The following is a 25,604-nucleotide window of genomic DNA, read 5'->3' as shown; positions in this document are numbered from 1 at the left end:
CCCTAAATACACTTACTCTCTTTCCTCAAACCTGTGATTAATTAATATTCGTACTCAGATGGGTCTTATGTCACATTTCAACATGGTGGACATGTAGGCTGGGTAACTTGATTTTAACAGGCTTAGAGCATAGTTTCTCTTCCTATCTCAGTGCCCGTATTTCAAGTTTTTGTAAATGCGTCACCGATTTGGAATGTTGTAGCTTTGCACTGGTCTCTTCTTGAATTCAAGTCTGTGCATGTTTGTGTAAAATGATACAAGCAACTTCACTAGGCCCAATTCAGAAGCAGGACCAAAAGAAAAAAAAAAAAAAGAAGTAGGAGGGGCAATATATGACATGTTACATGTTATTGTGGGCTTTATATGCCTGGGTCTGACTTTTATATATGCCATGAGAAATATGAGCAATCGGTAAATGTTTTCCAATTTACATCTTTAAACTCCTTTATCAATTTAACAGAAGTGTTCCAAGATTATTTAATGTGCATTAAATTACAAAAAAGCTATTAATATTCACAACTACTTAATTTCCTCAATACATAGTTTAGAAATAAATTAGAAGAGGATTGTGGTAAAAACTGCAATGTCATTCGTAACACCTAAATTCAGATTTTCATGTTGATGAAAACAGTCCTGCTTTCCCTATTGTTGCCTTTTCTTTCTTTCTTTCTTTCTTTCTTTCTTTCTTTCTTTCTTTCTTTCTTTCTTTTTTTTTTAAAGATTTTATTTATTTATTTGACACAGAGAGAGACAGCCAGCGAGAGAGGGAACACAAGCAGGGGGAGTGGGAGAGGAAGAAGCAGGCTCCCAGTGGAGCAGGGAGTCCGATCCAGTGCTTGATCCCAGGGACCTGGGATCAGGCTCTGAGCCGAAGGCAGATGCCCAACAACTGAGCCACCCAGGCGCCCCTATTGTTGCCTTTTCAATTCACAACTCTTGTGAAGTGTGGACTTGTGACATAAATATGTTGTAACAAAATACTACATTTACTTGTTTTGTATCTTAGAATTCCATTTAAGATTTTGTTTGAGAAGAGTTCTGCTAAAAGTTTGGAAAAACTTGGAAGATAAACTCCTTTAGTCTGGGTACTTACGTATTTTAGATTTCTGAATTAGTTGATCTTCTACCATATTTGCTTTTGTTCATTCTGCTATCTTCATCTGTGCCAGGGATTTCTTTGGTGATTAATTCTAATTACAACTCAATCCGAGTCCAATTTTAGAAAAAGTAACTTGTTAAATATTAAATGCAATGTCTTTTTAGTTCCTTTTGTAAAGAGCAAAGCTAGTTAGTTGAGCCCCTCCAGTTGAGTCAAATGGTGCAATATTTATCTGGAGCTTTCTCCTGTGCCATTACCTCTACAGCATCACGAGCCTCTGTGTTGTCAGGATCTCTCTCCCAACTATATACTCCGACTAACCTCCAGTGTCTGTCTCTGGTGTTTTTCCATAAGTTGTGCAAATGGCCTGTGGTCGATAGCAATGAAATGTGACATGGTTTCATTTGAAAACTGCATTAATATAATGAGTGAAACACTGTGGTTTCACAGAATGCCCTATCTGGAACTTACTCTGTGAGACGGTTTTTGAGGTTGACTTCTAATGAAGTCATTTCGATATGCTAACAACCAAACATTCATGGATGGGGCTTAACACGGGTCAAGCTTGGACCAGATTCTTTCCTCGGTGAACACCTTTATGGTGAGAATCTAGTCTTGTATGAAACCACACCACGTACTTACTCTGCTAAGTGAACCATGGAATGACGGGCTGACTTACATAATTCCCTGGTCTTCATGTTTCGTTTTCTTCTTTTGGATTTTAGAGTGTGTCCAAGTTTACTGACTATGAATTGAAGGCCTATGCCAAAGCAGGGTCGGTGGCTGATGAAGTCATTTCGTCTATGCGAACAGTGGCTGCTTTTGGTGGTGAGAAAAAAGAGGTGGAAAGGTCAGTTTATTGAAATGTCTGCCACTTTCCTGAATTTCGTCATTTGGCGTATTACCCGGAATCTTTCCTATTTTGTACAAAGTGGCAGATTTGCCTTGGTCTGTTCACCCTGAGAGAGCTTTTGTTCAAGAGGTAGCTGAGAGTAATTAGCTGGGCCAAGCACTCCAAGGACCCCAAGCCTTTAGCTGTGTGTTTTGAAAATGTTGTAGTTGGAGATTTTTACAATGCTATCTTGGGGTAGGGATTTATTTCAACCCCGGGGGCGTGTATGTACGCACATTATACCTCATGGGTCCGTGACACTGTTTGCTGCATGATCTCAAATGCAGTTCAACACATTTTTTATTCAGTATCTTTTATGCAGCTACATATGCTCTTTATAAAGTCTGATAAAATTTCCACTTAATCAAACAAAATTTAGCATTGGGTATATTACAGACCATCTCTAGGAGATTAATTCTTAATGAGAATAAAAAACCTAAATGATCCAAACAACACAGTTGTCAAGAATTTGATCTTGTTTATTCTTCCTCTTATCTAGTATTTATGAAGTGCTTACCATGTGCCACATATGATTTTATAAAATAGCCACCAATTTAATTCAACTCTTATGTCATTCTCAATTGTTACCAAATAAAAAAGAGAATAGAATTTACAATCTCTAAGTAGTCTCTTTTCCTTTTTTTTTTGTTTTTGTTTTTGTTTTGCTTCTTTTGGTTTATAGAGTGAAGTTACCTAGTTTCTTACCAAAAAATTTCAGTTGCGTACTATTCCCACCATAAGAGATATTCATTATTGTTACTAATAGCAGCTTTTTAAATAATTTTTATTATGTTATGTTAGTCACCATACAGTATGTCCTTAGTTTTTGATGCAGTGTTCCATGATTCATTATTTGCATATAACACCCAGTGCACCATGTGATATGTGCCCTCCTTAATACCCATCACCAGGCTATCCCCTCCCCGCCCCCCTCCCCTCTGAAGCCCTGAGTCTGTTTTCCAAAGTCCATAGTAGCTTTGTAAATGTTTTGAAAATGGTAACAAACAAAAGATAGCCCTTCACTTTGTCCTGCCAAATATTAAAAGTTTTTCATGAATTTATTTTTTGAGACGAAGGAAGGCAGTTACAGAATGTCTGAGCTTTAAGACAATGCCAGTTATTTTTTTTTTAAGATTTTATTTATTTATTTGACAGCGAGAGAGGGAACACAGGTGGGAGGAGTGGGAGAGGAAGAAGCAGGCTCCCAGCAGAGAAGCCTGATGTGGGGCTCGATCCCAGAACACCAGGATCACGCCCTGAGCCGAACGCAGACGCTTAATGACTGAGCCACCCAGGCACCGCAAGACAATGCCAGTTATTAATGGCTAGGTCATGGAATCACTGCAGCCTAGTGCTTGGATTGAATTTCTACATAGTTATCCATGTCTCATGGCTGTGAACCTGACAGGTTATGTTACAACATAGCATTCTCCAGTCATGGGGCAGAGGGGTGAGTGTGTGGGGATGAGTTGGTGCAAACACCGGTTTCAAACCTGGGGGAAAATAGTTGCATCCTTTTCGGATAGAAAGCATGCCATGTGACTTGGTAAAAACGATGCAAGCACAAGTAGTACTAGATCCCTCGTGTCGAAACATTTGTGTTGAAAATTCTTTTCTTTTGGGGTAAAGTTCTCACTTTTCTCACACTGTTCTTATCCGAGAAGTGATCAACCATGAGGTTTGGTTAGGCATCGTTCCTTCAACACATTTCGTTGCCAGATTGAAACCAGCTAAATAACTACACGGAAGCTTGTCATTTTCTTTCCCGAAAGCTGCTGTGTGTCTGGGGTGATTTCATGACCATTGAGTAAAAGCACTGCATTGTGGCTGATTTAAACATTCTAGCTTGAGCTGCTGCTGCTGACATAGACACAAACGCTTTCTCCTCACAGGTACGAGAGAAACCTTGTGTTTGCCCAGCGTTGGGGAATTAGAAAAGGGATCGTGATGGGATTCTTTACTGGATTCATGTGGTGTCTCATCTTCTTCTGTTATGCCTTGGCCTTCTGGTATGGCTCCAAACTTGTCCTAGAAGATGGAGAATACACAGCGGGAACCCTTGTCCAGGTACTTTGGTCTTAATGACCTAGATATATCATTTCCTGCTGGAATCTGGGAAAAGCCTACAGTCAAGGCATTTTGTTCATTCCTTTAGTGTTCGAGGGAGGAGAGCGTCAGTGATATGATGGAGTCCATCTGCAGAAACAAGCAATACCTACACATTTTATAGTAAAGGAACACTGAGCATTTGAATTGATGAGACCAGCAATTTAATGATCTTCACTTAACTGAAGATTTTATGGCTGTAAAACAATGATTTTCTGACTGAGTCCAAAAGATAATATGCCATGAAAATGGGAAGTCAGTGATCTCTCAGCTAAAAATTAACAGCTCGTGTAGTTAAGCTTAAAAATAGTGCAAGATACGTGCTAATGGACATATTTGTAAAACATAATGAGTTACTGAAATACCAAGCCAATAATATCGTCAACTGAACAGCTAGTACGACTGACCATATTTTATTGTTCACTTGTGCTGTAGCCATGCAATCACAGATGCCACGGCCACTTTCATTTTCTGTATTTTTTCCATTGTTCTTTCAAGTATTGTTGAGCACCTACTATGTGCCAGACCCGTACAAAGCACAGGGGATTCAAGAGAGAACACAAAAGAAACGTGATCTTTTCCTGATGTGATTTATAGATCAGTGGGGAAGAGAGGCAATAATTAAACAACCCCATCAATGCCTCATGACAGATGAAAACACGTGCTGTAGAAGACAAGGAATGTTAGCAGTGAAGAGCAGGATACCCGGTGTGCCTAGGGTCAGAGAAAGCTCTTCCCCCTGCTCATGAACCCATGTCTTTCCTACTCAGCTTACATCTGGACTCTTGTCATTGTTCTGATGCTCAGCTGAATGGCACCTCCCCAGTAAGACCTCCCAGGCTCATTCAATCTTTTATTCTCTTGTATGGCTTGCTGAACTTTCCCTTCAGAGCCCTTGAATGAAACTGAACATGTGGGTTTGTTTACGTTGGTTCCCACCCCTTCCTGTTCTCACACAGGAGGCCAGGGAGATAAAACATGAAATACGTGTTTCATTTGGCCTAGTAATTAATTAAGTACATTCATCTTTTTTAAGATTTTATTTATTTATTTATTTGAGAGAGAGAGAGAGCACCACGTGTAAGTGGTGGGAGGGGTAAAGGGAGAGGGAGAGATTGAGAATCTCAAGCAGACCCCATGCTGAGAGCAGAGCCTGATGCAGGGCTCGATCTCACAGCCCTGAGATCATGACCTGAGCTGAAATCAGGAGTTGGATGCTTAACTGACAGAGCCACCCAGGTGCCCCATAATTAAGTATATTAATTTTAAAAGCATGGAGATGAGAAGCAGTTTCATATAAGATTCTTAAATAAAATATTTTGGCTCAAGATTCTAGGTGAGACAGGTACCAATTAAACAATGAAAAATGCCAAAATCTTATATACTAGAAATTTGCTAGCTGATAGCTTATAATGTGAGGTCTGCTGCTTTAATATAAACACATTTCTAGGGAAAGTTGAATGGAATTTTATTTACAAATAGAAATGATTATCAGAGGTCAAACCATAGTCGATCTAAGCTAATAACTTCATTTCATTAACAGCTTGATGATACACAAAGAACAACTTTTTAAAATTCAGTTCACCTGGGATGCCTGGGTGGCTCAGTTGGTTAAGCCTCTGCCTTCAGCTCAGGGTCCTGGGATCAAGTCCCGCATCAGGCTCCTTGCTCAGTGAGGAGCTTTTTTCTGCCTCCGCCTGCTGTTCCCTCTGCTTATGCACTCACTCTCTCCCTCTCTCTCTCTGACAAATAAATAAAATCTTTAAAATAAAATAAAATAAAATAAAATTCAGTTCTTCTTTGCAAGATAAACAACTGGCATCATTTGAACTTTGTTCTAAAAAATTAAATATGATAAGACATGTTAAAGTGTCTTTTGAACCTTAAAGGGATAGTATAGATGGCAAATGTTGCTGTTATTGTAATTTGAGCACTTTCTTAACAGCTCTAATATAGCTTTGCACATATGAAAAATCAGTGAAAGTACCGCAGGTCGGAAACCTAACTATGAAGTCCCTCATCTTTGTTGGTCTAATGGCTCTTAAGAACTTTTGACATTTACCAATTGACTTCAGTCCCAGATGCTTATATCTGGTCATTCTGCAGAAAAACATGTGTTGAGAAAAGACATCCTTCCTTGCATTCCAGGCCTTCAAAGAGAGGACAGAGGTATGCCCAAATAACAGTTCAGAGGGAAAAATGAATTGCTAAGTTGAAAATTAAATAATACACAATTCCAGTTGAAAACACTGAATTTAAAAATCCCTTGGTTACTCTCTCTAGCAGGAATCCAATTTTATGGTTCTGTTGAAAAGTAAATTGAGGCATACCAAAATTTTTAAGAGATTATTTAAGCAAATATAATTCCAATCAGGCAGCACCAAGCCAGAAGTGATGAGAAGCCACTCTACCCACGGGAGTGGGGGAGAGAATTTTATAGAGAAAAGGCAGAAGCAAAGCAAAAAAATTACTTAATTGGCTCTGGCTTAAGCAGCTGCCTTGCCTGGGGAAGTGTAATTGATCATTTGTCGTTGGTTGCTCTTAGGTTTTTGATGTCTTAACCTTGAGACATTTGCGCTTAAGTTTTGGTTTGCTCATGCAGGCTACTAAGGCATTAAATCAACCTCAGCTTGATGTCCTCCTTGTTTAACTAAGTTGACAGTCCTCAGCTTCAAGTGTCTACTCTTGTCTATACCTTCAGTAAATAATTTGGCTGAGACAGTACTTACTATGTGCAGATGTGACATACTATGTGTTTCTAACATTTTAATCATCGATTATTAACCTTACCTCTGACTCCTAAATGCCTTCCTGCAAGCCTCTGCTTACACCTTAAGAAATATCCCTTTGAAAAAATGAGAGACCTCCATTAACAGTATAATCACTGATAGCTCTCTCTCTCTCTGTCTCTCTCTCTCTCTCCCCCTCCCTTCCTGCATCCCTCCATCTCTCTCTCTCTCTCTCACTCATGTGTGCAGACACATTTTTGTTCATTCTTCTGAGTAACAAACTACGAAGTCTGAGTATACATGAGCTGAGTTGAGTGTTATTAATCCACTAATTAACAATTAGGTTAAGTGAATATATTTTTGATGAACAAAATCATTATTGGCTACATGGTAATTGAGCATACGTGGTAAGTGGTTCACATAAATGACTGTGATTGGTATCTCTTGTACATAGACAAAAAACAAACTCTGTGATCTATTAGGAGAGACGATGAAAGGGAATTGAAGAGTGCAGAAGGCTACTCTTTTGTGCTTCCCAGGTTTCAAGACTCAATAATGAACAGCAGGAATAAAGAGTAACATTATTCAGTGTGTATAAGGTATCAAGCACTAAGTGACATATTTCATATAAATACCATATGTCATATCAAAACTTCATTCTGTACTGATGTCATTGTACTACCACTTAAACATGAAACGGAGCCATGAGGTTGAAAAATATGTGTTGAGGGGCATGGAGTGGGATATAAACATGCCTGTGCCTCCAGGGTCTGACTCATTAATCACCATTTTCCTGCCTCTGGATCTGCCTTCCAAGGAACCACCAATCCCCTTTCCCCAGCACAGCACACCCATAGATAGATTGTTCCCCAGTGGTCTCCCTTGCCTTTCCTCTTCCCACACTCCATGGGGCTAGAGTACAATGTTTGGGGTGGGAAATGCTGGTTTGTTGGGACGGGTGCTAGCCATTGTGATGATATTAGGTACATGTCTCTGTCCTGTCCCACTCACTCTTTCCCTAAGTACCCTGAGGGAGACATTTGCAAAGCCAGGCTGAGCAAGGTTTGACTACAAACCTCAGCATAGGCCCCTGGTGATTCAATCTACAATCTAGAGCAAGGGTCAGCAAACTATGGCCTACCAGCCGAATCCAGCCTGATGCCTGTTTTTGTAAATAAAGTTTTATTAGAACACAACCACAACTATTTGTTCACTATTGTCTATGGCTGCTTTTATAGTACATTGCAGAGTTGCGTAATTGCTTTGGAGCCCATATGGCCTAAAAAGCCTAAAATATATACTATCTGGCATATTATAGAAAATGTTTGCTGACCTCTGATCTAGGACATGTGGAAGGCTTCCTTTGCTCAGTTGGGAAGACCTCTGATAAAGTTGGTCTGAACCCAATTTAGAGAAGTACTGTTCTGTCTATTCACTGTATCACTTCCTAAGTGTGGAATCTTGCTTTTTTCAACATCACTATTATTTATGTGGCTAACACTGGATTAATCACCTTTAAACTAATTATTTCTCTTAATGCTCATAAAAGTCCCATGAGGTCTATGCTATTAGTACCCTTGTGTGACAGATAAAGAAATTGGGGCTTGAAAAATAAGTAATGTGTCCATGGGAGGAACTACCTGCTGTAATTAAGGAAAAGGAACAAGAAAGATGAAAACAGAATGTTGGTCCCACACATGGAGTAGGGAATTCAGGGAGAAGGCACCAGGGGACTGGTGCACATCATCATGATATGTGGAATGGAGGTTAAGAGAGGAAGGCAGGTAGCTGGGAGGCTCTGAGGAGTCTCATGGTCCAGACAGAAGACTAAAAGAAAGTGGGGAAGCCATCCCAGACTAGGTTCATTTGACTGCCTGAGGAAGACTCCATTCAGGCAGCAGTCAGTCTTCAGCTCAGCAAGTAACTCCTGTCCCTGACGGATGGTGGCCAATGAAACATCCTCCGTGAGGATCGTGTGACCGGCACCCATTTGGTCAAAACGAGTCTTATGCTCCTCCTAGAGGCACGGGACCAATTGCCTCATTGCTTCTTCCTTTATAAACAGCACTGATAAACACGGAGTGCTATTGGTAGGGACATCTGCTCGTGATCAAGTTGCCTTCCCCTAACTTAAGGCAATGACTGGGTTGGTGAGTTAAAGGACAGCTGCCTCAGCATAGCCCAGGAACCTGGCCATACCCACTGCATGCCACCAGCAGCAGATGGGCCTGTTTGCGAGACAGAACGCCAGTCGGGAGCCTGGGTTCAAATACTGCTCTACCACTTAATACATGTTGTAATGTAGGATAAGTTAGGGAACCTTCATTCTCCTTGGTTTTCTCTTCTATTGTATGGATTAAATGAAGTAATACAGCTTAACGCACTTACAGATAGACATTAGTAAAAGTAGTGGTAGTCGTAGCAGTAGTTATCCTAGTAAGAGTCTACTAGGAGCAGCAAACCTACATTGCATGTACTTATCTCTAGGACAATCAAGCTGATCATGCTGTCTTTATTGCTTTAACCAGAAACCATATAAGCCTGTTTATATTACAAACTGAATTATCATATCACTATTCTAACTCACTTTGGGTCTATATGCTGCCTTGCTTCGACCTCTTACTCGTTTCAAAATATGTTCTTCTTTGTAGAATAGGGTTCTGCACCCCTGTAGTGGAGTGTTTTACACATGGATGTTCAGTTAAATATAATGTAGTCTTTAAACCCATAACAATGGAAAAATTGGAAATTCTTTGCAGAAGAAAAACTGTTCCAGGTGTCTCTAAAGAGCTATTTAGCTTCCAAACTCCCATGGAAGAATATTTCTGAGAAATATCTGAGCTCACATGGGTAGCCCAAATGATGGCACTATTTACCAATTGACAAAAGCACATGAAAACTATGTTTATCTCTTTTCATTTCAGATTTTCCTCAGTATTCTATTAGGAGCTTTAAATCTTGGCAATGCATCTTCTTGTCTGGAAGCCTTTGCAACTGGGCGTGCAGCGGCCACCAGCATTTTTCAGACAATAGACCGGGTATGTGAAAGCCAAATTAAAGGCCAGGAGCAGGTTGGGGGTGGGGAGAAAAATGAAGTTCTAAGGAATTTACCCTCAATGTTAAGAAAAATGAGGGACTATCGCAATACCCTTAATTTAGCAATACTTAATAGGGACTGTCATGAGCCAGACCCCATACTAAGTTGGGACTGCAAGAGTGAAATAGAACAAAAATAAGGCCCTTGCTCTCCTATCATACTGGAAAACATGCAATAAAGAAGGAAGCACATTTATGGATCTGGTCTTATATATAGTATATATCAGTATATACTAATAGTATTCATACCTACTAATATAACACCTCATATTAATATCTCAGTAAATGTTAGTATTATTACTATTAGTAAATATTTAATATGGAAGCAACTTTGGTGCAGTGTTTTACCTGGCTATTGTTCTGTTTTATGAGTAAATTCAAACCAAGATGGACAATAAATGCATATATATTCGTTGTTGCTATATTCCTTTTATATTCTACTCCAGAAACCCATCATTGACTGCATGTCAGAGGATGGTTACAAGTTGGATCGAATTAAAGGTGAAATCGAATTCCATAATGTGACCTTCCACTATCCTTCCAGACCAGATGTGAGGGTAAGCGTTCATCTTTTCCCCAGGAATGACAGCATTTTTCTTCTTTGATGATTCATATCCAGGGCCACGAGTTACTTGTTTTTCTGAAGCATGACAGTTTCCAGGAAGAAGGAACAGAAGCATGTTTCTCTAGAAGTGCCTTTAGGCGTCATGTCATTTCTAAGGCAACACATCACATTCCTTTGCAGTAACGACAGCGTGCAAATCCCTCTGGTGGGGACACAGTCTGGCAGCCCATTCAGGTCAGGCTAAGTATGATCCTCTGTTGAAATGAGTGGCAGGGCCTGTCATTGTAAGCATAAGCTAAAAAAACTGCAAGGCCATCAGAACAATCCAGAAGTACTGGTGCAAACGGAGGAACACCGAGTGGGGAGAGTACGTCTGGCATAGAAAACTGTTGCCTTTGTAGTTTTTCACTTCCTATCTGTAAGGTCACAAGGGTCTCAAGATCCGTGTCTTGTGCTGGGTGATCGCCCAGGGCACGTGAGGAAGAAAATTTAGTTTTCCTGCACCTACAGAGCAGGTATTTTTAAAGACAATTTACTCTATAGGAAAATTAGGATCTACTCCCTTGAATAGGTTGGCTTTGAAATGAGACTTTTTCCTAATTTTTAACAGAATACCTCTAGCCACCCTTTGTTAATAATATTTCTATGATGTGAACTAAATCCCACGCAACTTATTTCTTTTTTTTTTTTTAAAGATTTTATTTATTTGACAGAGAGAGACAGCCAGTGAGAGAGGCAACACAAGCAGGGGTGTGGGAGAGGAAGAAGCAGGCTCCTAGTGGAGGAGCCTGATGTGGGGCTCGATCCCAGAACTCTGGGATCACGCCCTGAGCCGAAGGCAGACGCTTAATGACTGCGCCCCCCAGGCGCCCCCCATGCCACTTATTTCTGACACTACATACCTAAAATGTAGGTAAACACATACATACACACGCACACAAACACACATACATTAAACATATATATATATATATAAAACATAGGTACCTATATATTCTGATTAAATTGCTGGAGCATATTTTCTATTAGTTACATATCACATATGTATGGAAACATTAAATGTCACAACGTGTGTCAAAGTACCTTGTGAAAGATAAACCACAAGGTCGTACTCAGTAAAGATTTTTTAATGGATGGCTAAAAACTTGCTTTAGAATATCTGTTCAGAACAAGCTTGTAATAGCTGTTTCATAAATACCAGTTGAATTAAAACACATTTATTTCATTTCTGTTTTATCCTCTATTCCCAACACCAATAGTTTGTTTTCATAAAATCTTCATCCTTACACCTGTATGTCCTTAGCCCTGCTGGGTGCCGCACTCTACTGGGCTGTAATGAGAAAAAGCACATACAATGCCTGCCCGCCCTCGGGGAGATTACAGTCCAGTAAGTGAAAGTCTGTTTGCAAGCCTGACTCTCCAGTGTGAAATGAAAGATATGTGAGATTTGTCACCTAAAGGACCCTCACCACCTTGACATGATAAATATAAAAATCACCACTGAATTGGTGAAAATATCCAACAGAGATTCCTATTCTTCCCTTTCTAGACTTAGCAGCATTTAGCCTCTACCTTTAACAGGGCTTTAAACTTAACAAACACACCACAAACATTTGTTAGGGAAAGTTTTTCAGATGATATGTTCACACACAATATAAATGTATGACAGCTTAAAATTTGTAAATTATTATTAATCCATGATCAGTAAATTAGTATTATATTTCAAACTTAATGGCTTTCTTTCCTTAACTAATTGGGATAGTCTCCTTGAGGCATCCTAGTATATCCAACGTGTTTTATTTATTTTTTAAAAGATTTTATTTCTTTATTTGTCAGAGAAAGAGAGAGAGAGCACGCACAGGCAGGGGAGTGGCAGGCAGGGGGAGAAGCAGACTCCCTGCTGAGCAGGAAGCCTGGTGTGGGACTTGATCCCAGGACCCTGGGCTCATGACCTGAGCCCAAGGCAGATGCTTAACTGACTGAGCCACCCTGGTGTCCCTGTCAGAAGTGTTTTAAATGTGGATTCTGGAACATACGTTTATAAGTTGGCATGGTTTATTTACTTCAACAGTGTTACCACACATCATTTTCTTTCTTGGGTGCCGCTATCGGTTTGTTAATGAGTAATGTGCTGAATGCTAAAACATCATCGTAGGCGCTGTTGACTAATTTTCTGATTATTGATGGATATTGATAGGTGGGCATAAGTAAACCCATACAGAGTATCCTCACAAAGCATCCTAACTTACAATCTAATTGCTGACAATCTGAACATTGTTCTTTTCTTTTCTCTACAGATTTTAAATAAACTCAGCATGGTCATTAAATCAGGGGAAATGACCGCTGTGGTAGGAGCCAGTGGATCTGGGAAGAGCACAGCCCTGCAGCTTATCCAGCGTTTCTATGACCCCAGTGAAGGCATGGTGTGTGTCTTCCAGAAACCTCTCAATACATGGGGATGGGAGAGTGCAAATGGAGATACGCTGGTCAAACACAAATGCCTAGCATACACTGAGACTGTCCTGACATGCAGAGTTGACTTACTGGGTTTTTGACTGAATTGACTGGACTGATTCCCTACACAGTGGTTGTGTTCAATGAATGACCAGCCCGTTCGCTCAGTGATGTAACTAAATGTACACACTCATTCAAAATGCTATTGTTACCTCTTCAGTGAACTCACATTTCCGTTTCCTTCTTTGTATTGTAACAAAATCATTATTGTCTCTTCAAGTTTTCCAAATGCTAATTAGTAGGAAAGTTTGCATGGCTGGAATGAACAGATTGATTGATGACTGCTTTGAAAATTTAGGTTTTAAAGAAAAATCATGACTTCACAACTACTTCGTCTCTTTTCTCCTTGTGTTTATTTGCCTGCAAACATAGACCTAAACTAAGAAAATAAATATCTGTAATTGCAATTTGTTTATCACATTTGTCTATCACATTTGTCAAGTACTTTATGGAAATGATTACTTATTTTCAAAATGAGCCCCAATGTGTATATACTCATTTTATAAATAAGGAAACAGAGTCAGAGAGATTGAGACTTGACCCGATTTGAACCCAGGTCTGTTAGATGCCAAAGGCTCTGCTCTTTCCACACTCTCAAAGTCATTCTTGTCAACATCTCCTTGATGCCTTGAGATAGAATCATTTGAGTACGTATCAAGTGGCTTCAACGCAAGGCGTTCCCTGTCATGGGTGCATTGTTACACTGACATGACAAACATAATGGAATTTTTCTTTGATACGAACATACAGTGCATCCTACAGGCATTCTTTGCTACATACCAACTATACTCTGAAAACATAGAAATCATGGTCTCTTGATGTAAGATTTTTACTTTTTTGCTAATAGTGATTTTTGCTTATCCCACCTACAGTTTCAATTACTTTTGAACAGCAAAGTGCTATTTGATGAATCTGACCAGAAAGTAAGATTTACTGTAAAGCATGCCTACAAGATAGGGACTATTTCTTATTTTCTTTGTAGCTTTTGAAGCCCATTTTAGGTCACAAGTCAAAAGGTAATAAAAATATACAAAGTATGGTGAATAACTGACTTGACTCTATTGAAAAATTAAAATTTTTCCATTCCTGGGTGAATCGTGTTACATTAAATGACCTTTACATCATCTGTGTTTTTACAATGAATTGTTCTGCAGCTAGACTTGATTTCAACTCTATATTGTCACTCCTATATAAATAACCTCATTGTAAGAGGAATTTTTCTGTTATAATCTTGCGGGTCTCTATTATTTCTCCCCATAGGTCAAGTACAACATAACATTTTGGTTCAGAACCCTGAAGGATTCCAAGAGATGTGACTTTGTGCTTATGTTCTCTAGGTGACTTTGGATGGCCATGACATTCGTTCTCTTAACATTCAGTGGCTTCGAGCTCAGATTGGGATAGTGGAGCAAGAGCCCATTCTGTTCTCCACCACCATTGCAGAGAACATTCGCTATGGCAGAGAGGATGCAACAATGGAAGATATAGTTCAAGCTGCCAAGGCAGCCAATGCCTACAATTTCATCATGGACCTGCCACAGGTACCCCTAGCCTCTCGTTCCAGGGAGGGAACCCAGAAGTTGTAAAAGGAAAAAGAAAAAGTTACAAAATACTATACATTTCTTTCCATTTGAATCCCAAATCATTGAATTCTTAATACCATGTTCGGTTTCATTCCTGAAAAGGTACCGCGAGTTTTCCCCTTTGCCTGAAAGCATAATGTTGATATATTAAAAACCTACCAAACGAGAACTTTCTTCTAAAAGCTCTCTTTGACAGAGGCACAGTCCTCTTACTCCATCTGTTAAGCATTTGTCCAAGCAGTTGATAAATTTGTTATGTGGCAATGGCTTACACAATGCTCGGTGATGCCTACCAATGTCATTGTTCTTTCATTTTCTGTGCTTAGGCAGCTAATACTGTGGCCTCCATACTGTATCTCGCATTTTCAAAAATTCCTCATTTATCTTCATTTTAAACAGCAATGATGACAAAAACCAACTATTATTATACTTATAGGTTTTTTTGTAGCCAATGGTCTGCTAAGTCAAAGAAGAGCTATTACTACCAGTTAACATTTATATAGTGCCTCCTACTGACCAGACACTGTTCTAAGCACTTTACATCTCATTTAACCCTCACGACCATCCTGTTGAAAGCTACTGTTATTATTTCCATCTGTAAAGAGAGAACCAAGGTTCCAATAGGTCAAATAACTTGCACAAGGCAGGAGAGTCAACGTTCACAACCAGGTGGCCTGGCTCCAGAGTCTGTGCTCGAGATCATTTCCTATTCAGGTTTCTAGATTACCTGTGTGAATAGGATTGCAGCTGTGAATATGATATAGTCCAGTGGTAAAGAGTATAAGGCTTTGGAAGTAGACTGCCTCCATGCAAATCCCAGCTTCTCCCTTTGCAAACTCTATAAACTTGGGCAAGTTACTTTAGGCCCTTACACCCCAGCATTTCCTTACCCATTGATTGAGGAGAACAGCAGTACCTGCCTCGTTGAGCATCTGTGAGAACTAATGAGGTGATATGTGTAAAGAGCTCAACTTTATGCTTTATACATGGTAAGTGCTCAACTCATGTTGGCTAAGAATAAACAAGACAAGAGCCTGACATCATTGTGAGATTCCAATATAATGCTAGACATGAAAGATACTCAGGAACATTTTGCTGTCAATGGTAATGGTTGTACAGCTAGTTTGATCTTTCATTTGCAGTATAGAGACAGCTTAATATTGTGTTTTCCTGTGTTGCTTAGCTAGAGGAAAGAGGGAAGAACTTGATAGATGCTTTAAAATGGGTTTTCAGGAACCTGATTAACTTTTATTTTGGTGGAAACATTTTTTTCTAAGTAGGCTCCACACCCAGTGTGGTACCCAACACAGAGTTTGAACTCAGGACCCTGAGGTCAAGACCCGAGTTGAGATCAAGAGTCAGATGCTTAACCAACTGAGCCACCCAGTTGCCCCAAGAATAAATCAGTTTCTTTATCTTACAGACAAATATTGATCTGGCAGTAATCTGTTTCAGGAAAGGGTATTTCTTTCAGTGAAATTTGGGCCTGTGAAAATTCATGCTTGAGAAGGAAGCCAGAGAGGATCTTGCAATGATCACTTCTAGGAGCCATCAAATTGTTCGTCTTCATTACCGGTGTCACCTTCTTCCTAGCAATTTGACACTCTTGTTGGAGAAGGAGGAGGCCAGATGAGTGGTGGCCAGAAACAAAGAGTAGCCATTGCCAGAGCACTTGTCCGAAACCCCAAGATCCTGCTTTTGGACATGGCCACCTCGGCACTGGACAATGAGAGTGAAGCCATGGTGCAAGAGGCACTGAGTAAGGTTTGTTGAAAGTCTGAGTGCATTTTACAAGACCATGTGGAAATGTGCTGTAGGAAATGCAGCTTGCTGAGAGAGGAGGCATAGGGGGAGGGACGGGATGGAGAGGGGGAGGGAAAGAGAAGGACTACATGGGTCAGTGTCTCCAGTCCGACTATTTAGAAAATACTGACTAGAATGTTCCTCACAGTTGAATAGAAGTCAGTATGGCTTCCTTCCAAAAGTTACAAATGCAAAATTTTAAATTTTATTAAATCTAACTTATAATATGTGATTTCAAAAATTTCCATTTTGATCTTAGCTGTTCATTAATAGCAGCAATTAGACCTACATGTGGGATGTTCACGGCCTTGATAAAGTATGTTGGCCTTTTCTAATACCTGCAGAGTGCCTATTCGAGGATTTTGCCAAGGACCCAGGCTCTGACTCTCTTGTGGATTCTGAGACCATCTGAGTGTCAATGTCAGCTCTGTCTTACTGTTTGGTTAATGGTGCACTGTACATTCTTGCAGATTCAGAAGGGACATACGATCGTTTCGGTTGCTCATCGCCTGTCCACAGTCAGAGCTGCAGATGTCATTATTGGTTTTGAACATGGTACAGCAGTGGAAAGAGGCACCCATGAGGAACTGTTGGAAAGGAAAGGAGTTTACTTCACTCTAGTGACTTTGCAGAGTCAAGGCGGTCAGGCTGCTAACGTAGAAGGCATAAAGGGCAAGTGTCTTTTCCATTGCACTCGTACATTCTATAAAGCAATATGTTTGTTAGCTCTCATAGTTTCATGGATTCCTATCCATTTTAATATACACTGTCTTATTTGTTCTCCCAAGAGCCCTTGGAGGCATTATACAGACGATAAGAGAGAACAAACGCTCAGGAGGCTCAGTAACTTGATCAAGTCAGAGAGCTGAAACCCAGGTTTTGTGGGCAAGATGATTTTAATTCCATCCCCCTTGTTCCCACCTCCCCACTTTGCAAATAGGAGAGCTGTCCTAGAGTGTCCTGCACACAGTAGGACTTCTATTCTTACTGTTGAGTAAATTAATCAATGACTAAACACTGCAATGCTTATTTTCATTAAAGCAGACAGATACATCAGGCCCTAGCGCATCCTTTTTTTTTTTTAATTCTGAATTTTCAGATTTGATAACTTACCCCAACTTACATTAACCAACCACTCCAAATTTTCTCTACCATACCACATACCGGTTTGTGAACTCCACTGGGTAAAACTACTGTGTATATTTAACACATGTGATTTCTCCTGAAAAGATTTTCTTTTTTTTTAATTTGGTGAATCTACCATAGAAATGACCTCCAGTGGGTTTCCCTTCAGTTTTTTTTTTTTTTTTTTTTATTCATGCTATCAGATATCTATTTGTTGGAGATAACACCTGGGGTATCACACAGTTCAAAAGATTCAATCCTGCTACTTTTTACATTTATGTATTTATGTGCTTATTTATTTAACTAATCTCTACGCCCAATGTGGGGCTAGAACTCATGACCACATGTTTGAATTCAATAAATTCAAATTTATTAAATTTGAGCCAGCCAGGCACTCCCTGCTGAGTGTTTTGACATTTTTTTGTTAGACTGTGCTGGATAAGTGCTAAGTTCCATTTGTCACAATAAAGTTAATAGAATGTTTTAGCATCAGACGTAATAATGATAGACATAAGAAGTTTTCTTTTGAGATGTTTCTCCTTATTGTACACACTAAGGAATCGTTCATGTTGTGTTGAATAGGACAAGATGAAACTGATGGGACCTCACTTGACAGCAAACAGACCTTTTGCAGAGGGGGCTACCAGGCTAGTTTAAGGTAAGTGGAAGCCATGGGGCAGATTTTTTTTTTTAAGATTTTATTTATTCGACAGAGATAGAGACAGCCAGCGAGAGAGGGAACACAAGCAGAGGGAGTGGGAGAGGAAGAAGCAGGTTCACAGTGGAGGAGCCTGATGTGGGGCTCGATCCCATAACGCCGGGAGCACGCCCTGAGCCGAAGGCAGACGCTTAACCGCTGTGCCACCCAGGCACCCCGCCATGGGGCAGATTTTAAGGTTTTACAATATTCTTAGGAGCTGTCTGCACCTGTGATCCTCGGGCAGTGTCTCAGGTACAACCAGGAAAGCCTTGAGCATCACCCCACGTTTCATGTAATATGAGCATGCAAATGAATCCTTGGTTGCTATATTGACATTTCTGTTTCTAGTTCATGGGGAATTTTTGTTTAACTTTGGCTTCTTATCTTATTATGGGTAGGGTCATGATAGAGATGCTTTATAATTAAAATCTCGTTAATTGAGCTTAGAAAGGGTATTTTAAAAATCTGTTTGGTCTTGTCCCCGATATCTAACCATGGTATGAAGCATTGTTTTACATGGAGGTGAAGTTCATGGCTTTAGGTCCATTTTTTCACCTACTGAGCTGCAATAGAATTACAAATGTTTCTGCTTCCAAAGTGACCCATCTGAATTCAAATCATTCCTTAACTAAATGAAATAAGAAATGTATTTTTTAGCATTTGAGAAGAATTTCCTTAAACCCCAGCTATTTATTTATTTATTTATTTGGTGGATGAATATGGGGTATTGACTTTCAAACATATTTTTGGAATACGCTATCAGCCAGACTGTAAGTTTTAGTCTTTCATCCTGACTTAAGAGTTTCAGTAAAATAGTTCCTTTAATGTTAAAACTCTGCGTATTAAGAATTCTGCCCAAAAGTATCTGTCTCTCTTCATGAAAACATTACTTAAGATTTTTTCCCTAAGTTAGGAGGCTGTTCGTAAACAATGGGAGACAGCAGATTTCCTTAACTGTTGCCTTTACTGTTTCTAGGATATTTAATTCAAGGCTGCACTCAGGGCAAAGTCTCAGTTATAAGACTTGCCTTTTCAAGGTAGTATATTGCTTGTTGAAAACTGGTTTAAAGAGGCTTAAAATAAAACATTTAAGTAACAACTCCAAGTAATTCCAACACAGATTTTTAATATTCAAAAAATAATGTATAGGGGCGCCTGGGTGGCACAGCGGTTAGGCATCTGCCTTTGGCTCAGGGTGTGATCCCGGTGTTATGGGATCGAGCCCCACATCAGGCTCCTCCACTATGAGCCTGCTTCTTCCTCTCCCACTCCCCCTGCTTGTGTTCCCTCTCTCGCTGGCTGTCTCTATCTCTGTCGAATGAATAAATAAATAAAATCTTAAAAAAAAATAATGTATAGCGTTGTTGAATAACTATTCCGCACACCTGAAACTAATGTAACATTGTATATCAACTATACTCAGAAAAAAAAATGAACGGTTCACTGAGCTTATGCTTAGGGTTGTTATTTTTCCTTTTGAGAATAAGTCTATTCATAAAAATTTTAAGAAATGCTGGTTTTATCAAATTTATTGACTTTGTAAAATAATAAAGCAATAGCTTCAAGCTACTCTGTAAAGTAAGAGCTACAAAAATTGCCAAAATTATTAGGCGATTTTTATAGATATTAGGCATTACGCTTAACGATGCTTCTCTGATTGAAAGAAAAAAATTATAAAGGTCATTCAATCACAACCTGAAGATACTGACTACCTTCTTAAACACAGGAGATGGTTAGGCACTTCTTTTGATCACTGGGCTAAAGGTTGCAAAGAGGAAGTGATATATTTCATTGTCATGTCGGCAAGAAAATAAGTATTTTCTTAACTTTTCTGATGAACACAATTCTATTGTTCTAAGTAGTTTGCCTGCAGTTTATTATTAGGACAAAATAACCATTTTTAATATAAACATTTCCTATTTGGCTATTAATTCTCACAAATTCTACATTTTGGTGAGTAGGATGAGAAATCTAGAAATACTATCTACACCCAGAAAGTAGCTATTAACCTCCTGTGGAGAAAGATTTATAAGTTTGAGTAAGAGGGTCTGTTAAAAATATCTCATTGTGTATGCTGGCAGATTTTTTTGCTCAAAGATGACTAAATTAAATGTTAATTTGTATCTTATTTCCTTGGCTTTGGTTTTTCTGACAGCTCAGTCTCTCTTTAGTAATATATTTTAGGTTCGAGAACAATTTAATGGATAACAGTAACTAATTTCCTGAATAATAATGTTGAGAGAGAGAGAGAAAGTGGGAGAGTTATTTAGTCCCCGAATTGCTGTTTTTATTTGCAGAGAAAAGTGGTATGCAGCTTCTGAGAAAGGGACTGGCCTATGTTGTCAGTTTCTTTCCTTTTTTTAAGAAGATTTTATTTATTTATTTGACACAGAGAGAGTACAAGCAGGGGGAACAGCAGAGGGAGAGGAAGAAGTAGGCTCTCTGCTGAGCAGCGAGCAGGGAGCCCAACGCCCAGGACTTTGGGATCATGACCTGAGCTGAAGGCAGACACTTCACTGACTGGGCCACCCAGGTGCCCCATGTTGATGGTTTCTAAAAAGGCCTGTGATAGAATTCTAACTCTAGAGCTTATGGTGGACCAGAGGGAGCTGGCAAGTGGGCCCAGGGTTCAATGGGACAGCCTATGCTAGACAGGTGGGATGGTCTGCGAAATAGAGAGAAGGAGACTTAAGAAATATAAGATTCAGGGAGTAGAAATCGGAAAGGACAAGGACATATGTTCCGTCATGCTCAAAACTGGGAGGAAATCAACCATATCTGCTTCTCCACATACTCTACCATGGCTTCCAATGCTCTGAGCGTCTCTCTAGGCCCATGACCTTATGTCTCAGCCCTACCATGCGCTCTGCTCTATCCAGTTGACACACGCCTATTCCTTGAGCATTCTGGAGAAGACTTCTTGACCTTAGTTAACTAACCCAAAAAGCGATTCTGTTGCTGGAGAGTCTCGGGCCAGGCTTGAGGGAGTTGGGGTGTCCCAGACGGCAGTTTGATAGCGGGGAGGCGGGTGAAGAGTGGTTTCAGGCTTGATCATCATGACGTTTGGCAAGAGCATGACTGTTGTGAGAGCAAGGAAGAGGAAGGACTCGAGGTACATGACCTGTTGAACCTGGGTGACTAAGAGGGTGGCGGTGGCACTAACAGGACTGGGAACAAAGCCAAGGCATGAAGGTGGTGTGTCAGCGCCTTCTCAGGAAGGCCAGACGAGCATCTATAACAGGCAAGCGCCACCTGACGTTTGTCTTTGTCTAACTTCACCTGGATGCAAAGGACGGCGAGGGACTTGTGGATGATTCCATCTAGACCCTTGGCTCTACATCTCTCTCTTTATACCTTCTTTCTTCAGATTAGGTGCTTTGATAGTGTAACGTCTCCTCTTGTCTTCAGCATTGCCTCTGTCACTTAAGACGTAGGTGCAAATGACTGGAAACTTAACTCAATTGACTTTAACTTTTAAAGGGAGAGAATCAGTTTACCTAAGGAGTTCAAGGATGCCTTAGCTTCAGGCCAAGCTGGGGCTTTAATCAGGTGGCCAAGATGCATGCTGTTTCTCTTCCTTTCTCAGCTCTGCTTTTTCCCCCCTTCTTTTTGCTTCATTTTTCAGGAGGCTTCTTTCCTTAGGGTCTCGACATAATTGCCAGCAACTCCTAGTGCTGCCTACTTTCAGGTTTAACCTAGAGGAGAGTAGGGGCCTCCTTCTCAGAAATCTCGGGAAAAAGACAAAAACACCCAAACCAATCTCTTCTTACATCTGTGCTGTACTAAATATATGTAATAAGGAATCTGTTCTCTCCTGTTTCCATGCTTCAGTTTATATTGTCCTCTCCATCAGAAATGCTCTTCCTATGAATAGCCAAGTCCTACCATAGCCACCTCTTTCATGATGCTTTTCATGGGAACACCTGCCTTATATTTCTTTTTTCTTTATTTTCATACTTTCTATTCAAACCCGCTTTACAGCACTTAGCACAGTCTTCCTTATAAGATTAGGGTTGGGTCCATGTTTTGCTGTACTGTAAGATTTTAAACTCTTTGAGGGTGAAGTCTGTGACTGACCAGTCTCTGTAATCCCCACAGCACCTGGCGTTGATCTGCATGTCATAGATGCCCAATAAGCCTCTGTTAAATGAATAAACACATCAAATAAATTTTATTTCAATAAGATATTTGTTAATTAAATGCATTTCTAGGGGTAGTACATAGCCTAAAGAAAATCTCACTTGTGGGGTACCTGGATGGCTCAGTCGGTTAAGCATCTGCCTTCAGCTCAGGTCATGATCCCAGGATCCTGGGATCGAGTCTGGCATCAGGCTTCTTGTTCAGCGGGGAGCCTGCTTCTCCGCCGTCTCCCTCTGCCACTCCCTCTACTTATGTGCTCTCTCCCTCTCTCTCTCTGTCAAATAAATAAATAAAATCTTTTTTTTTTTTTTTTAAGAAAGACAATCTCACTTGGGGCCTTATTTTCCTCCTACTAGCTCATTTGTATCCAGGTGACCTTACACTAAAGTAAAACATCAGATGTAACTAGAGAGAGAAGAGTAACAAAACTATAACCTACAACAGGGGCGCCTGGGTGGCACAGCGGTTAAGCGTCTGCCTTCTGCTCAGAGCGTGATCCTGGCGTTATGGGATCGAGCCCCACATCAGGCTCCTCTGCTGGGAGCCTGCTTCTTCCTCTCCCACTCCCCCCTTGTGTTCCCTCTCTCGCTAGCTGTCTCTATCTCTGTCAAATAAATAAATAAAATCTTTAAAAAAAAAAAACTATAACCTACAACAAAAGGAAGGTAGAGGTGCTGGGCCATTGCCATGGCAGCGATTAGCAGACCATGTGGATTTGGAATGGATTTGAACCTTGGACGTTCTGTTGGTAGACTGGTGGCCCAGCTTTCCTCCCTTTCGTTCCCTCCCTGCTTGAGCGCACTCTGAATCAGAGTCCAGCTTGGGGCTTGGAGGATCCGCTTTGAATAATGATGCCGTGGGGATAGCTCTGTGAAACCCAAACAGGAAGCTCCCTTACCTGGTTGCGACGTGATTGCGACGTGATCGATCAACCATTCTGTTTATTTGATGCAGGTGATGTAAGCTTGAACACCAGTAAATCCTGTTCCAACCTGCCCGTAATCTACCAACTCATGTTTCTGTTTATTTGCAGAGCTTCAATCCGAGAACGTTCCAAGTCTCAGCTTTCTTACCTGGTACATGAACCTCCATTAGCTGTCGTAGATCATAAATCTACTTACGAAGAAGACAGAAAGGTCAGGCACCAGTGGCTCTTGGGGCCTGCAGGCAGTCTTTCCTGGGGGGCTATTGCATGACCTCTAAATCTGAGCATATGAGTTTTCAAGGCTCTATCCAGTAATGTTCACTAAATCAGATTAAATGGGAGAACCCATGAGGACCTGATGAAAACTCTAAATGCCATACAATATGTTAAAAGAAATGCAGAGTAATTAATTACTTTAAGAACATTAGTAACTGAAACTGGACTATATGGTTAATCGATAGTTTTTAGATGAACCGTTGAAACAGACACAGGCAAATTACACGTGTTTAGATTATTTGATCATGTATGTATAATTTTTAAAGTTTTTAAGAATACTTGAAAGCAATTTTCCTCAAATTTTTAAATCTCCTTCTAAAATTATAACAACCTTGGCAAAAGTGTTTATTCAACAAAGGTATTTGAGAACGTTAGCCCTTATACAAGTTATCACAATTTTCGGTAGGGAGGCTCATTAGGTTTTATGGACAGTTGTTTACCTCACATAGTTTTACCATAATTTTTTTAGGATACACCTAAAATTAACACTATTAATGTTAATATAATTCAAAACTACACAAAAATGAAAGAAATAGGAGAAAAATCAACAGATAACAGCAATATTTCTTCCTATGGATGTAGGTCCTCAAAGCTGTAGCGGGCATCTTAACTTCACAGCAGGTGTCCATCATCCCCCTCCTCAAAGCCTTTCCTAATGTCTGCACTTCATTCTTCAGCCTGAGAATCTTGCTTTCAGTCCCCCCACTACTCTTCATTTGAACATTTCATGACAGGTTTCTGACTGAGCCTCATTTGGGGTCATGTTGTCTTATTCCCTTACTAAATGACACACTCTTAAAGTTAGTGACTATATATTATTTGTGTTTGTATCACCTTGGCACTTAGGCCAGTGCCCTATACTTATTAGGATATCAGGAGATTTTAAAACTAGGATGAAAAATTGAATTTCTACATTAAATAAAGCCCAAACCACAAGATTTATCAAAGCAAGTGAGTCAGAGAATATTTCAATTACAAGCACCTCCATTATGCATGATGTCATTTCAACCTGTCTTTAAAAAATTTTAAATGAGAATCTGTTTTGGAAATAATTATAAACCTTTGTTCACAGTGACAAATGTAGAATAAAGTACAGTCTTCCTTGTGATCTTACAGCTATGTTAGAAGGATTATCAAGGCTCTCTTGGTTCTAGTATATTAGGAATGAATAAATAGCTGTCTCAATATCCAATAGAGTTGGTTTAAATAAATTTCATGGAGAAACACTTTTTCTCAGAAGCAGCAGAGGGAGGAAGGACTTTAGCAAGCATGGCTGTTTACTGCGTCTTGCCATTAAGTACTCAACTCTTCTTCTGTATCTAAAGATAGGTATTTCATTTACGCCCATGGTGCTGCCGCTACTAATGACAAGATGACTTATTAAGGACTCTAGTAAAGCTCCAAGGGACAAAGAGTCAAACACTACGTTGAGATTTCAAATGTAGCAGCACCAATCATATTTGACTTTTGCATTATGTGTTTTTTTCCTAGTTTCTGTTAACTATTTGATGACAAAAGCAAGAGTGAAAGAAAGGAAGGAAGGATGGAAGGAAGAAAGGAAGGAAGGAAGGCCAGAAGGAAGGAGGGAAGGAGGAGGGGAGGGAAAGGGGGAGGAAGGAAAGAAAGAAGGAAGGAAGGAAGGAAGGAAGGAAGGAAGGAAGGAAGGAAGGCAAGAAGGAAAGGAAAATCTGATTCTGTTATGCTGTTGAAACTGGCAGGTGGCCCAGCACAGCTGCAATCAGATTCCTGGCGATCTGGAGATCAGATTCCCACAGGGTTCTCATGATGCAGAGGAAACTCAGAAGGGAACCGTTTAAATAAGAGGAAACCTAAATCAGATATAAAGACTAGTTTTAGAGAAATAAAAATGCTCCATATAATAGTCTACTTATCAGTCTTGTAAATTAGAATGGAATAATTAAACTCAATCGAATGTAAATAATGTAATGTTTAAAAGATGCCATTTTATATTCTCTCTCCAGTTAAGAGGGAAAAAGGAAGAAGGAGGAGAAAAGGGAAGCCAATGTGATCTTGCTAAAGCTCTGAGAAAA

The 25,604-nt window shown here is 39.9% G+C and overlaps 1 protein-coding gene across 1 annotated transcript in view; it reads left to right on the top strand.

Moving 5' to 3' along the window:
* Positions 1-25,604, top strand: part of ABCB11 (ATP binding cassette subfamily B member 11) — an 83,384-nt gene that overhangs the window by 22,937 nt on the left and 34,843 nt on the right. Inside the window, exons 9-18 of the mRNA XM_034654698.1 lie at positions 1,825-1,949; positions 3,884-4,058; positions 9,751-9,864; positions 10,369-10,479; positions 12,785-12,910; positions 14,339-14,542; positions 16,178-16,348; positions 16,858-17,059; positions 18,095-18,170; positions 23,386-23,488. Of these exons, the coding sequence (XP_034510589.1) occupies positions 1,825-1,949; positions 3,884-4,058; positions 9,751-9,864; positions 10,369-10,479; positions 12,785-12,910; positions 14,339-14,542; positions 16,178-16,348; positions 16,858-17,059; positions 18,095-18,170; positions 23,386-23,488 (1,407 nt within the window). The remainder of the gene's footprint in view (positions 1-1,824; positions 1,950-3,883; positions 4,059-9,750; positions 9,865-10,368; positions 10,480-12,784; positions 12,911-14,338; positions 14,543-16,177; positions 16,349-16,857; positions 17,060-18,094; positions 18,171-23,385; positions 23,489-25,604) is intronic.

The sequence above is a fragment of the Ailuropoda melanoleuca genome, chromosome 2, assembly GCF_002007445.2.
Source record: "Ailuropoda melanoleuca isolate Jingjing chromosome 2, ASM200744v2, whole genome shotgun sequence".
Lineage (NCBI taxonomy): Eukaryota > Metazoa > Chordata > Mammalia > Carnivora > Ursidae > Ailuropoda > Ailuropoda melanoleuca.
This window is presented reverse-complemented; position numbering and strand designations above follow the sequence as displayed.